Source organism: Thunnus albacares, chromosome 16 (genome assembly GCF_914725855.1).
Source record: "Thunnus albacares chromosome 16, fThuAlb1.1, whole genome shotgun sequence".
NCBI classification, from domain to species: Eukaryota; Metazoa; Chordata; class Actinopteri; order Scombriformes; family Scombridae; genus Thunnus; species Thunnus albacares.
In genome coordinates this window covers 23,438,467-23,453,662 of record NC_058121.1, presented here as the reverse complement: position 1 = coordinate 23,453,662, position 15,196 = coordinate 23,438,467, and the positions used below count along the sequence as shown (strand labels likewise).

The 15,196-nt window shown below is 38.9% G+C and overlaps 2 protein-coding genes across 7 annotated transcripts in view; both read left to right on the top strand.

The window, feature by feature from the left end:
• The first annotated feature begins 446 nt into the window (after positions 1-446).
• On the top strand, positions 447-11,237 carry LOC122999846 (synaptotagmin binding, cytoplasmic RNA interacting protein). 4 transcript variants are annotated; one of them, XR_006407839.1, is made up of 12 exons: positions 447-619; positions 1,275-1,434; positions 3,020-3,138; positions 3,342-3,563; positions 4,175-4,351; positions 4,610-4,745; positions 4,904-5,109; positions 5,536-5,685; positions 5,857-5,978; positions 6,092-6,630; positions 8,273-8,366; positions 9,431-11,237. XR_006407839.1 is itself a non-coding variant. In XM_044377155.1 (11 exons), the coding sequence occupies exons 1-11, from the start codon at positions 617-619 to the stop codon at positions 8,299-8,301; spliced, it is 1,863 nt and encodes a 620-aa protein (XP_044233090.1). In that variant the 5' UTR covers positions 447-616; the 3' UTR covers positions 8,302-11,237. The 4 variants fall into 4 exon arrangements, 3 of the variants coding, with proteins under 3 accessions (XP_044233090.1, XP_044233091.1, XP_044233089.1); XM_044377155.1 differs by having other exon boundaries at positions 8,273-11,237; XM_044377156.1 differs by lacking the exons at positions 8,273-8,366; positions 9,431-11,237 and adding an exon at positions 6,761-7,290.
• Positions 11,238-13,627: 2,390 nt separating this feature from the next.
• Positions 13,628-15,196, top strand: part of snx14 (sorting nexin 14) — a 31,631-nt gene continuing 30,062 nt past the window's right edge. For all 3 annotated transcript variants that reach the window (XM_044377168.1, XM_044377167.1, XM_044377166.1), the window contains exons 1-2: positions 13,628-13,833; positions 14,013-14,166. In XM_044377168.1, the coding sequence (XP_044233103.1) occupies positions 14,039-14,166 (128 nt within the window). In that variant the 5' untranslated portion in view covers positions 13,628-13,833; positions 14,013-14,038. The remainder of the gene's footprint in view (positions 13,834-14,012; positions 14,167-15,196) is intronic.

Here is a 15,196-nt window from a genome sequence, read left to right as displayed (position 1 = left end):
ATCATGTGTGACAAAGAAAAGCAATAAATCATCACATTTGAGAAGCTGAAACCGGCTTATTTTTTCATTTTTGCATATAAAATGATTCAATTATCAATTATCAAAATAGTTGCTTATTAATCTTCTGTCGATTGATGAATTGATTAGCCAACTAACCTTGCAGCTCTAGAAAGAGGATTTATTTTGTTTTATTTGAATAACTTTTAGAGGCTTAAGGAGGTAAAATACATTCATCCACATGAAAAAGAACAAAAATGAGAGGCAAGTTTTTTTTTTTTTTTTTTTTTTTTAAAAAGCCAATTTTGTTCGTCCAAAATATGTTTTTCTATATGCTATACTGTCCAGACATCTCGTCTCGACCGTTGTTGAGGTCCCGGCCCCCAGGTTGGGAACCACTGAGTTAGCCGGATGTATGAAAACTGAGCAGCCCGTGGGAGGCAGTTTAAGAAACCCCGCACACTCAGGCCAGAAGCAGAGCTCGCGACGTTACGTTGACGCCATTTTGTTTCACCGGGAGTAAAGAAACCAACCTGAAGGCACCGGCGTGAATATTTTCCTTTATTTTAAGCACCTTCAACACGGCGGAGGAGCATCGTGCACCCGAGTTTAGATTCGCATGGTATGTACACACCGAGGTGACCGTTATGTCAGTGCAGTACGCTGTGTTTTAGTGGAGAGTTAGTGCTCGATGCACAACAATGTTGGATGGCAGCAACATAGCAGCTCGTTTAAGGTACATGGCTACCCGGCATTTTGAAAAACAGGCCCGCATTGATTGATGGCCGGTTAAACGTGCCTAATGTGCTCCAGACTTGAAAGATGAACTACCGGAGAGGATTTATTGCATAATTTATTACGTTAACGTTATTATTATACGCTTTGCTTCTCCACGCGCGCGACGAACACCATGGCCTGTAATCTGCACGAGCCGGAGACGCGAGCTAACACGAGCTAACAGAGGCGTGGTGGATATGCATGGAAACCAGCGAGCTTCAGTCCCAGAGTATTATTTATTTATTTATTAAATCTAGCGACTGCCTAGCGTGGATTGTCGTCCTGTTTAATATGCGTGTCAGCCGTTACTGTCCGTTAAACGCGCCATTCAAGTGTTTCAGTTTCTTGTGTGCGTGTGTAGCATTCATTCTGCGTTACAGTCTGCAAACGGGTGTCCAGTCTTGAATGATGGCGCCAAACCGCACTCTTAATTTGTTGTCTCTATTAAAAACTGCAGCGGTGTTGTTGGTAATACTCCTGACAATTTCTCATCTGCATAGATGTCTGGAGACATGGCCACAGATCATGTAAACGGGAACGGTACGGAGGAACCGATGGACACGACCGCAGCGGTGACCCACTCGGAGCACTTCCAGGCTTTACTGGAGGCTGGTTTACCGCAGAAAGTCGCCGAGAAGCTGGATGAACTTTACGTAGCAGGTAAGCAGACGTTTCGCCTCAGTTTGTGTGATGCTGATGTGTTATTGCCTTTTTAAACTACTTTTGAGAAAGGCACTAACTCATAGAAACACATGACCGGTCTATCATCCTCTACCCTATCTATCTGCTTTCATTCTCATTTATTCAGATTGTTCTCTGTGGTCACATGGATTTTCTACGTAAATGCACAATGCCACAACAGTCTGTCTTTTATTCTATCCAGTATTGATTAGAGATGAAACGAGAACAATCAATCAAGTAGGCAGTTGACAAAGATCAATGGCAACTGTTTTGGTAACTGATTAATCATTTCAGTTTCATTTTTACACAAATGCTAAACACATAACCCTGTTTCTAGTTTCTTGATTTGTGAGGTCTGTTTGTTTTTGTTATCATTATTATGTGATGAGAGAATGCATGTCTATTAGTCAGACAAAACAAGTTATTTCAAGATGACAACTAGGGCTTTAGGAAAATGTGCATCATTCGCAATGTTCTGGCATGTTATTGAACAGATGATCAAGAAAGGAGAAGAAAACAATCAACAGATAAATGGCTAATAAAAATAATGGTGACGTAGGAAATGAAATGTGCATACTATTCACTCATTATTGGTTTCTCTTGAGTATAATCAGCTAATACTTGCGCATGAGGGTCTAGTTAAAAGTTGTTAAACTAATCATTCGAGCAGCAGGATGACGGAGGGTTTAGGCAGAAAAGCAACTAAAAGAGAATTCCTCTAACTGCTTATTTAGCGTGCCTTTTGTTTATTGTCATGAGCTCTACCATGACTTAATGTTCAAACCCCTCGTTTTTAGATGAAATCATGAGACAACTTTCCTTGCAGCGATCACTCTCAAAACTACCGCCTTTTTATTGCACATTAAACAATTGCTTCAGGTCTGTGACTAAGCGATAGTGTCATGCTGATAAGTATATAAACTGGATTGAATGGGTGAATGAATGGGTGTAACCATAAAGGGCTCAAGGAAGGTAGATTGAAGCCAGCTGGTACTGTGGCATAAGCAGAAACAATAGAGCAGCTGTCTGGCTGCAGCAGGTGAATTGTACTGTTTCAGAGGGAGCCAATAGGATGTTATCAAGAGCGTTAAAACGATAGTTATTTGAAATATAAGTGAATTATGGATGTGAATGTTTTACATGGTCTGGATGATGTCTTGAAATATAGTTTTTACAGCCTATCTTAAAATGTTTGAGAGGCGCTGTCCTTTTGATTATTTTGAAAGTATCAATTGTGCCAGTTGATTTCTGTTGCAAGTCTTTAGGGAGATGGATTGCATTGAAACTGGGCACTGTTCGGGGCTGTAAAAGAGTAGCATGCATAGTAATGAAACTTGGACGTAAGCAGGGCTTTGTGCCCTCAGCTGTCATTTTGCTTGGCTTCTTCCGGTACAAATCAATTATTATTAAGCCTCTGCTGTTCAACTGCTTCATAGCTGCATGAGTCACATGTCTCTTTCCCACAGTTGGCCTGCTGAGATGATTATGTCTGTCTTTTTTTAATTTATTTATTTATTTTTATTTTTTTAAACACCATATTGACATTAGTTTTCCTGTTCATCAGGCCTGGTAGCACATAGCGACCTAGACGAAAGGGCTATTGAAGCTTTGAAAGAATTCAATGAGGAGGGAGCCCTGCAAGTGCTCGTCCAATTCAAAGAGAGCGATCTGTCGCACGTGCAAGTAAGTTCGAAACACGCTGCCTTTTTTAGATGTAGGTTAATAATGTGAAAGACGAAGAGGTCTTTGTTAAAATGTTGTGTCGTGGTCAATTTGTATTTGCTTACTGTCACCCCCCCAAAAAGTGAGTTTTATTTGTGCTGTTGCTGTTGTTGTTAAGAGTAGATGAATATATTAGTTTGTGACACGTTTCTTCTCTCTTCCAGAACAAAAGTGCCTTTCTCTGTGGAGTTATGAAGACTTACCGGCAGAGGGAGAAACAAGGGACTAAAGTTTCAGATTCCACTAAAGGACCAGATGAGGCCAAAATCAAAGAACTCCTGGACAGAACTAACTACACACTTGATGTTACAACAGGCCAGCGAAAGTATGGCGGTCCCCCACCTGAGTCAGTGTACTCTGGTGCCCAGCCTACCGTTGGAACAGAGGTACACTTTGATTTACTCTCAACACAACCTGAAAAACTGTCAGTCAGGGAAAGAAACTGAGCTAAAACGGTCTCTCACACGTCTTTCATCTGGTCATATTGATCCCTTAGAAAAATCTTTTTTTCTTTTACTTATAACCCTGATACTCAATAGGATTTCTGTGTATTGCATAATATTGGCAGACCACCAAACTTGGACGTAATCAGAAATATTTTGCGTATAAATTTAGACAGTGAAGTTACTTTGATAGGCTTGTAAAAATGTTTTACCATGAATGTGTGGCCTGCATAAGTTTGTACATAGTTTGTTTCTCTCTGAACAGCTTCTTCCGTTAATTATCTTTTAGTGTATAGGAAAAGAGATGCTGATTCTGTATTGGTTGAAGATGTCAAATGGGGAAAACGCCTGTAGCCGTTGTGATTTCCTCTTAATTTTAAGTGGGAAAATTCACTAAGATGAAATCATTATGAATGTTGTTCTTATAGAATTACTTTTATTGTCTTGTATTGTCAGATTTTCCCTCAATTTCCCCAGATGCGTAGCACGTCTGTAGGTAGTCGAGTGTGCAAACAGGTTATGTGTATCCATAAATGTCGTTCCTTTTCTCCTAGATATTTGTTGGGAAGATTCCTCGTGACTTGTTCGAAGACGAGCTGGTTCCTCTCTTTGAGAAGGCCGGTCCTATCTGGGACCTCAGGCTAATGATGGACCCACTGAGCGGCCTGAACAGGGGTTACGCCTTCGTCACGTTCTGCACTAAAGAGGCGGCCCAGGAGGCTGTAAAACTGGTAAGTTTATCAGGAATGCATTGTGTATCGAAACAGTCTTCTCTTCGAGGAAACTGAAGTTGGAATCCAGCCCAGGACAGTAGTTTTTGTTCAGCAGCCAAGTAACTTCTGTGTGCAGAAGTTCCTTGTGTGCTCCACTGACAAAGTAGTTCGGAAAAGGATTAGAATGAGTAAATTTTTTTACCAGCATGCAGATGAAAATGTTTGTGTAGTGACATACTTCTTTATGCGCTTGACACGTCGTTTTATTTTTTACAGTGTAATAATCATGAGATTCGCCCAGGCAAGCACATCGGGGTGTGTATATCTGTCGCCAACAACAGGCTTTTCGTTGGCTCTATCCCCAAGAGTAAAACAAAGGAACAGATTGTTGAAGAGTTTGCTAAAGTCACAGGTAAAATGTTCTTATTTTGTTTTTTATATATCTATCTTCATATAGTTGTACTTTGTAATGAACAGCTGCTGCAATTTTGGACTCATTCTAATCTCAAGCAGTGAAACGTGTTTACTTTAATATTATAAAATCTTTTTTTTTTTCCCATCTACTTACAGAGGGCCTCAGCGATGTCATACTTTACCACCAACCAGACGATAAAAAGAAGAACCGAGGCTTTTGCTTCCTGGAGTATGAAGACCATAAAACAGCTGCTCAGGCCCGCCGCCGGCTAATGAGCGGCAAGGTGAAGGTTTGGGGCAACGTGGTGACAGTGGAGTGGGCTGATCCCATCGAGGACCCCGACCCAGAGGTCATGGCCAAGGTAAGTTGAGAGTTATGTGATGGAGAACAATGAAGGGACGTGATCGTTCTTGATTTGGATTTTTAGACTCGACATTTTTGAGGAGCTAATTTGTTTGCTGCACTTTGGCATTTTAACATTTAATGTCATTAAAGTGTAAATGTTTGTAAGATCAATACTCATTGAAATGATACAAAATAACTTGTTTAGCCCTAATTGAAATCTTTGTATCTTGTATTGTCACTTGGTAAACTGTGTCAATTACATGAAAATCTTAAAATGTCACACAGATAACAGTGTTTTGGCTTTTGAAGTGGAAAAACGTATTGTACCTCTGGAGAACTGGCCTTGTATTCACTCTAAAAATCAATTCTGGCACATAAAATGGGTTTGTAGGAGGAGGAGGAGGTGACACGAGATCTGACCTTCTTTCTGCTCATTTTGCAGGTGAAGGTTTTATTTGTGCGAAACCTAGCGAACGGTGTCACCGAGGAAATCCTGGAGAAGAGTTTTAGTGAGTTTGGAAAACTGGAGCGAGTGAAGAAACTCAAAGACTACGCTTTCATTCACTTTGAAGAGAGGGACGGTGCTGTAAAGGTATTGATTTTTTTCTGCAGCTTTGTATATCACGTTGTCGGTGAAAACCTTTTTTTTTTTATTTTTTATTTTTTTTTATTTTAGTGATCATGCACTCGCGTGTCTCAGCTTGAAATCGAAAATACATTGCAGAACTGTTTAACAAATGTTTTGGACGGCTGTGTTTGTCAGGCATTAGAAGAAATGAATGGGAAGGAGCTGGAGGGAGAGCCGATTGAGATTGTTTTCGCCAAGCCACCAGATCAGAAAAGGAAGGAGCGCAAAGCCCAGAGACAAGCAGCCAAAACACAAATGTAAGAAATGTTTTGGCAGGTCGTCTTAATGACACAATGAGTTTTTTTTAAATTATAGGCCAATCCGGCTCTATTCGCTCTCCTTATTCTTTGCCTTCTTCCGCTCTTATCAGGTATGATGACTATTACTACTACCCTCCCCCTCCCCACATGCCTCCTCCTGTCAGAGGCCGGGGCAGAGGTGGCAACCGGGGCGGCTATTCTTACCCCCCAGACTACTACGGCTATGAGGACTACTATGATTACTACGGCTATGACTATCACAACTACCGCGGCGGCTACGACGACCCCTATTATGGGTACGATGACTTCCAGGCCCCAGGCCGAGGGCGGGGTGGCAACAGGGGCGCAAGGGGCGGATCCTCTCCAGCCAGGGGACGTGGCGGCGCCGGGGCACCCAGAGGCAGGGCCAACTTCTCCCAGCGTGGCGGTCCCGGACCAGGCCGTGGCGGGCGGGGCGCAAGAGGAGGCGTGCAGCCGAGAGGGCGAGGAGGGGTACGTGGTGCGCGGGGTGGCCGCGGTGGAAATGTAGGAGGAAAGCGCAAAGCTGATGGGTACAACCAGCCAGATTCCAAGCGTCGCCAGACCAATAATCAGAACTGGGGCTCTCAACCCATTGCTCAGCAACCGCTCCAAGGTGGTGATCATTCTGGTAACTATTCCGGTTACAAATCTGACAACCAGGAATTTTATCAGGATTCTTTTGGGCAACAGTGGAAGTAAACCAGTAGGGCTTTGATAACAAAATACGTGTTTGTTTTTGTTTTTGTCTTTTTATTTAGAGACTTGATCTGATTGGCCCTCAATCCCATACGGTTGCCTGCATTTTTTTCCTCAAAATTGGTGACATCTGGCAAGATATCTTTTTGTACATATTTTAATAATCCGCTTGGACTCAAAGAGTAGTCACACTCCCACCTGTTTCTGGCGAACTGGTTTTATTTTTTCTTTTGTTTTTGTTTTTTTTTTAAAAGATGGTCATAAGATTTTCCATAACAAAGTTTGAAAAATTTTTTAGATGCAATTATGTGCTCGAGCTGTCTATTTGGCTATAGCTTTATGTATGTTTTTAGAAATTCTGGTTTCCATGTTTTAAGTAGCTAACAGCAACAAAGCATATGTCTCCTAAACATGTATTTAAAACAAATGAAAATACAATTTGTATTGTCACAAAGTAATGCGTGTCTTGTTATTGAAAAGAGAAAAAAAAGGACCATCGTAGTCCTATTTTTTGGCTTTACATTTTGGCTTGTATTCTTTGCTGTTTGTCTGCTTTAATAAACATACACGCACACGTGTACAAAACTTCAAATTGTGTTGCAAATTCATGTTTCGGCAAATTCTCTCTTCAAATTGCCTTCAAATTTTAAGGCTCCTTGTGGAAGAAAATGGATTAAAAGGTTTGCCAATGTTGGCCACATGCTACTACAGTGTCACCTTGCATGCCATCAAATTCCAAATCACCTACTTCTATAGTTGGCATCTTTCAAGTGCTCTGTATGTGTAGTGACATACTTCATCCTTATGAGTTCCTCTCATGTCCAAAAACATAAATGTTTCACAAATTGGTGTCCTAAATTCACTGTCGATGCAGCAAAAAAAAAAAAAAAAAAAAAAAAAGAGTAAGCCCCGCCCCCTACAAGTCTGTCATTTAAAGTCCCTTTTGTTACTGGTGGGGGGAGTAAAAGCACAATTTGATTTATTAATTTTCAAAGTCAAGCTTTTCCTTGTCCCAGAAGGATCTACCTAGCTGTTGAAGGCCTGGATACTAATCTTGCATGTTTATCTAGAGGTTTGATATTGTGCTGTTGTGGGAGATAACTGCCATGCATGACTCGCTTGTAGTGTTTTTTTTTTTTTCTTTTTTTTTTTTTTGTTCAGTTTTGCTTTTATAGATGTTATGGCTGCTTTTAACCCCCACCCCTGCCCTCCCCCCCCCCCCTCCTTCCTCTCCTCTTCTGCCCGTCTTGAGCGTGTCCACGTTTTTTCACCTGCCGCACCTCAAATGAAACTTTTTCGTTTTTTTAGGATTCCCCCAACCAGGCCCCCCCCGACTCTGTGCTTGTCGTCGTCTTTTAAGGCATTGACATGTGCATGTTCAATCCGAGGGCGTGCAAGTCTGTGAGAATGCTTTGTCTCTTAATGTATGCAAATTCATGTTTTACCTGTTCTTCTGCAGTGACTGGGGTTTGTGCGTGAGGGACACAGAACAGTAGAGATATGTGTGTGTGTGTGTAGATGTAATACGATCCTGTTTTCCATTCTCTAATTGCTTCCTTTTGTTACCTGACTAGCAGGGAAAAGGGGTCGAGGCCGGTCCTGACGTGTCGCTATGAAGACTGACCAGCGTTTGGCGTCTCACACTGCAGGCTGCCAGTGGATGGAATGGTAAGGTCAACTGACTCAGTGGTCCAATGGTATTCCAGCCTTTTGAGGAGCAGATCTCCTGAAACTGCCATGTTCGAAGATAATCAGAACAGCAAAACTTGAGCTTGCTTTTATTTTTTTTTTTGTTGTTTTCTTCTCTTTTTTTTTTTTTTTTTTGACATTTAAATTATAAGCCCCCCCCTTCATCCCCCACCCCAGATTATGCCATTTGAGACTTGCTGAGTAAGAGTTCATGGTGGACATCTTTCTGGAAAAGTCTTTGCACTTTTTTTTTTAAAGTTTGGAGTGGTTTAGTGTAACTTGAGTTCTTAAACCGCGTCTTTACGACGGACTAGACGTGATAATCGATGATTATCACATATAGAGTTGAGGTGTGATACCCGGCGTTTAAAGTCGGGCGTTCCAGGAAAATGGTTCTCTACGAACTAACGCCACCAAGGGTTCGTTAACTACCTCAGTTTCGAGGACTCGCCTGCTCTGTCCCGTTTTGTACTTGAGGAAACTGAGGCAGGGTTCGACCCCCTTCCTCCCCCCCTAACCCCCCCCCCCCCCACCCCCCCAACCTCAGAGATATGCACAGGCAACAACAACAACAACAACAACAGAGCACTTGCTGACTTTTTAGTTCTCAGTTGAGACTTGACGTAGGCCGCAGCTACTGTAGACATGTTAGCTGGACCTCCTGAAATGAGGCTGAACAAGCCTCGCTGTCTTTCTAAATGAACTGAGTGATGATGTAGTTGACGGACTGTACATTAGTTGAGGAAATTGTTTTATAATTGTTATTTTTTTTCTTTGTGAAATCTTAAATGCCTGGAAACGGCGCCCTCTACAGAGGAGCCAAGGTCATTCTTTGTCTTCCATGATGGGGGGTAACTTGTCTTAATGTTGTTGTTTTTGTTTTTTATTTTATTTGTACCCATCCATGTAAGGATGTTTTCTAAGTGATGTCTCAGGCTGGCTATCTGCTCTGCACAAACATCTCCTTTTTTTTTTTGTGCGTAAACGAGAATGACCGCTGACATCCAGTGAAGATGCCTTTTTTTTTTTTTTTTTTTATGTAGACTCAGATCAGATCTGGAAGAGTAAAGATGAATTCATCTCCAGGTCCTGAGAAGTTGAAGTTAATTAAACACGGCATGGAAACAGTTTGCATCGCAAAAAGCATGGTTATACATTTTCACATTATGTCATTGTAGTTGGATTATCATGCCATATACAGTATGTGGTTGTGACACTTTTTTTTTTTTTTTTTAAATAGAGTAAACTGGTGTAAATTCATGTCTTTTCACTATCAGTGTACACATTAGACTGGAAATCAACATGTTAAGAAGGAGTAAATCCATCCTAAAACATTTGAACTTTGGGGAAAGTCATAGGCTTTTATGGGCACATTTTGTTTTATTGGGTGTATAATTTACCTACATGGGGCTATACAATGTATGTGCAGAAAACTAAAAAAAAAATCACAACTTTACCTGAGATTGACTTTCCCTTTGTGCTTTTTTTTTGGAAATAAAAAATCTAATTTTAAAAATCACCTCGTATGTAAAACAAAAAAAAAAAAACAGAAAACGTAAAGGAAAAGGCTGCTGTTTTATTGTTTTTATTATTGTCCACAAATACCATGAAAAGAGCAAAACCAACAATGTATGTGTCCGTTTTGACTTTTAAAAATTGGCATCAAAACTTTTATAAAATTCCTCACAGATCTACTGTAACGGTAACAAAACACAAACTCATGTAAATACCGATCAATATGTTACTTCTATACTGTCCTCACAAGAGGGGCGGCAGTAAAACCGTGGTCACACCGTGTTATTTGAACCGTGTACGGTGCAGAAATTACATAATGTAATAAACCTCCCAGAAATTTTAATGCATGAATTCCAATACTGTTTTAATTCCACAGCTTTAGCCTATTTGACCCTAACAGATTTATTTTTAATAGGTCATAGTTGAACAGAAATGTTTATTTATTTATTTTTTTTAAGGCAACAACACACTGAACAGTTACAAATAAACAAGGCTTGTATTTCCATTGACCCTCCAATGATGAATCCTTAAAGAATGGCCCATAATTGAACCTAATTTGACCCCTGATTTACAGTGTATTTGTGTGTGTGTGTGTGGCTAACTGACATGTTTTTAATAGTTTTTGGACCGCAACAGAGGTCTACGCCACAGACGAATAAGATATATCAATAATAATATTTGTTAGTAGATAAATACATTGTTGGTTTGGGTCTTTTCGTGGGAATTACAGGAATTATGGTGTGTTTTTTTTGTTTTTTGTTTTTTTTTTTAGAGCCTGTTGGAAGGCATTTTGGGAATTGTAGGAACTCACAGAACACACAAATTAAGTTAAAAGTGAGTGCACCAAAAATTGTAAATCACAACACTTTTATCACAGTAACTTTTGGAATGCATTTAACATCACAGGTTTTTGTGTTTTTCTTTTGTTTTGTGTGTTTTTTTTTTTTTAAATTGGTGCTACTGTACCTGAGGCTGGATTTCTCCTGACATTTTTAAACATCAGTAGTGTGTTTAGGAGTCTCGCCTTTTTTTTGTGACATTTGCCACCACAAAACAAGATGTTTTGAATCAGACACATGTCTAGCTTTCTTGTTTCTTGTTCTTTCTCTTTTTATCCACTTTGTGAAAAAGAGCCAGATTATTATTTTTTTTTCTTTTTAGTATTGACTCTGTTGGATTACCAATTTTTAAGGGTCAAGAATGTTTTTTTGTTTGTTTTTTTTTTGTTTTGTTTTTTTTGCTAACAAGTGTGTTTGCATTCTTGCAAATGAATTGTTTTATACTGTACAGTGAGGTGAGTTAAACCTATTTTTCTAATAAAGTTATTGACTTTGACCGTGGCTGTGTGTTTTTATTTTGTCACCAGTGTAATTTCTTGTAAATATGTGTAATTTGGATCATAGACTTAACGTGCCGCAGTACAGATGGACATAGAAAATATTTACTTGTGCACTTTTCTAATATTTAGTGCTATTTCTTAATCAGTATATGGTAATAAAAGTGATTTTCTTAACTGCATACACCCAGTGTCAAATGAGACCAAAGTAGCCTAACTTGCATGAAATATCTACGCCTGTAATGATTTTCATTATTGATTAATGTGGTGATTTATCTTCTTGATTAATCGACAAGTCATTTGTCTTTAAAATGTCAGAAAATAGAGGAAAATGCACATTATGATTTCGTAGAATTTAAAGTGACATCTTTATGTCTTCAGTGGTGGAAGAACTATTCAGATCCTTCAGTAAAAGTACCAATACAGAAATGTAAAAATACTTTATTACAAGTAAAAGTCCTGCATGACAAATCCTATTTAAGTAAAAGTACATAAGTATTATGAGCTTGATGTAGTTAAAGTATTGCAGTAAAAGTAGTGGTTTGGTCCCTCTGACTGATATATTATTATATATGACATCATTAGATTATTAATAGTGAAGCATCAGTGTTAGAGCAGCATGTTACTGTTGTAGCTGCTGGAGGTGGAGCTAGTTTCAACTACTTTATATACAGTTAGCTAGTTTAGTCCAGTGGTTCCCAACCTACGGTCGGGCCCCTCCAAAGGGTCACCAGATAAATCTGAGGGGTCGTAAGATGATTAATGGGAGAGGACAGAAGAAAAAACAAAGTTCTGATACACAAATCTGTTTTCAGTTTTTGGAATTTTTCTCTAATCTTTGATTTGATTTTTGGTGAAATATTGGATCATTTGAACATTTATTGAAATGAAAGCATGTGAGAAGTTTAGAGGGAAAAATCACTATTTGGTGGAGCTGTTAACAACTTATAGACATGTGAAATGTGACCCCGACTACACACTGCTTTTTGTAAGACGCCCAAAGCCAAAAAGGTTGGAAACCACTGGTTTCATCTTTAACAATGTGTTGTATTTTAAAAGCTTGTTATATTATCCATTGTGTCAAATCTTCATCTGAAAAGTAACTAAAGCTGTCAAATAAATGTAGTGGAGTAGAAAGTACAATATTTCCCTCTGAAATGTAGTGGAGTGGAAGAATAAAGTAGCATCAAATGGAAATACTCAAGTAAAGTACAAATACCTCAAAATTGTTCTTAAGTACAATACTTGAGTAAATGTACTTAGTTACTTTCCACCACTGGTCTTGTTTTATTCGACCAAATGTCCAAAATCGAAGATACTCAGTTTACTATCATTTAACAATCACTTATAAGATAAATAGCATAAAAAATGACTAAAATGATTATTTGATTATCAAAATAGTTGCAGATTTAAAAAATTCTAATCGTTGCAGCTCTAGAAATATCTAATTTCAGTATAAATTCAGCATTAGTAAGAAGCGGCCATCCTTGTAGTATGAATTATTATTTACATGCTCCAGTGGTGGAAATAACATCTAAATATGTCAGTGGTGAAGGTCATTATCTAGTCTTTAATTAAGAACTGTCCCTTTAACGGGAAGAGAAACCCGCTCACGCTGCTCACACACACACGTCTACAAACCACTGAACAAACGAATAAATTAAACATTAAGCTTTAATATTTTTTTAGAGTAAACAGACCACTTCAATGGATATTTTACATTAACTCAACTCCAAACTGACGCGCCGAAAAATGTACAAAAACAGGGGATCGTCCCAACGGAAGTGGCGTAGTTTGGATTCGGGGTTGCCATGTCTGCTGAGTTTAACCCGCTTTTGATGTCAAACATTCTCTGGTTTCATCTTCTAATGTGAGCTGCTTTGCTGCTTTTCTTTGTCTTTAATTATAATTAACTGAAATGAAATGTAAGAACATTCTTGAGTTTTAAGTTTTTTATACATATATATCTTATTTTAAGTTTTAAAAAAATACATTATCTTTTTAAAATGCCCATAATAAAAGCAAATGAAACTGAATATCTTTTGGTTGTGGTCTGTCAGGGCAAACAAGACATTTTAAATTGCATCTTGGGCTCTGAGGAACCGTGATTGACATTTTTCACCATTTTCTGACATGTTATGGACCAAACAACTAATCGATCAATTGATAAAATAATCAACACATTAATGCAGATAATGAAAATAAAAGCCCTAAAGGAGAGTTCATTCATCTTCCCCATTCAGAATAACTGGTGGGCATGACTTTATTTGATTAATGTATTATTGCATGCCATATAATCCCATTAAATTAGATTCGAAGAAGAAAAAATATCTGTTTTGTGGCTTTTAAAAAACAAAAGTGCGGTTACTTCTTTAACAGATCTGGCAACCTGCGGGTCGGATTAAAAAAAACCATCGATCTGTCAGGGAAGTCTGTCGGGACTTTAAAAACGGGAAAACATGAAGTAAAAAACTTTGGAAATGTAAAGAAAGTAACCAGAATTTTGAAGGGCAGGTCTGGCTCTCAGACGAAGATTATACTTGTGGATAAAATGCCTTTAATTATATGAAGAAGCGCTTTTATAGTGTTGTCGCTGTAAGTAGAAACGTTAACGGCTGCTTTCAAAAACTAGCTAAAGCGACACGGGCTAGCTGTGTTGCAAAGTCATTTTTAAACGGTTAACTTCGGTATTGTGTGGTGTCATTCGTTAAAACTAAACTAAATATTCATATATTCATTTATTTAACTTGTCATGGGATTTTTTCGTTGTCAAGTTCCTGTCAACAGGTCTGCTGGGAGGATGGCAGGCGTTTTAGAGAATTTGAAGCGGGGACTGAAGATTGACGTCCTGAGAGAAGCTGGACGTCAATATCCAGTCTTCTGCTTCCTGCTGCTGTCTATGATCTCGATGACTGTGCTGCTCAACAGGTAAAAAAAAACAAACAAAAAGTGTATTTTACTATTACTCCCAGAGCTACAGGGAGTCAGATTAACCGTTGAACACTGTCGGTCATGTGATGTCTGGACGAGTCTGACCTGCTACTGTTTTACCTTATCTGAGCAGAGCTGTTTATCTGTTTCAGCTGAGTGGTGGAACAAGTATTCAGATCCTTTACTTAAGTAAAAATACCAATACAGCAATGTAAAGATACTTCATAACAAGTAAAAGTCCTGTATGAAATATCCTATTTAAGTAAAAGTACATTTATTATGAGCTTGATGTAGTTAAAGTATTGCAGTAAAAGTAGTGGTTTGGTCCCTCTGACTGATATATTATTATATATGACATCATTAGATTATTGATTCTGAAGTCAAGTCAATTTGTTTATAGACCACATTTAAAAACAACAAACCAAAGTGCTTTACAGAGACTGAGAAAGACAATCAAATGAAAACACTGCCATAGTTATAAGGATCAAGGGGGGGAATTAATAAAAGTGTAGTATATAATAAGGAAAAAATGGGATTTAAATCCTAAAAAACACAACAGCATTGCATTGAGAACAGATGATTAATATAGAGAAAATAGATAAACAAAATAAAACAGAGTGTAACCATCCATGTCTTTGTGATGACTATTAATAGCCTGAAGAAAACAGTTGTTGTTTCACAGTTTAAGGCCAACAATGGAAAATGCCCAATCACCTCTGGATTTTAACTGGGAGCGTGGAATGATGAGCAGTGATTGGTCAGCAGATCTGAGGGGTCTGGTGGTAGAATAGGGGGTGAGGAGTTCAGAAAGATAGTCTGATGCCAGTCCGTGCAGAGCTTTGTACGTGAAGCATCAGTGTTAGAGTAGCATGTTACTGTTGTAGCTGCTGGAGGTGGAGCTAGTTTCAACGACTTTATATACAGTTAGATAGTTTAGTCAAGTGGTTCCCAACCTAGGGGTCAGGCCCCTCCAAAGGGTCACCAGATAAATCTTAGGGGTCGTGAGACGATAAATCTCTAATCTTTT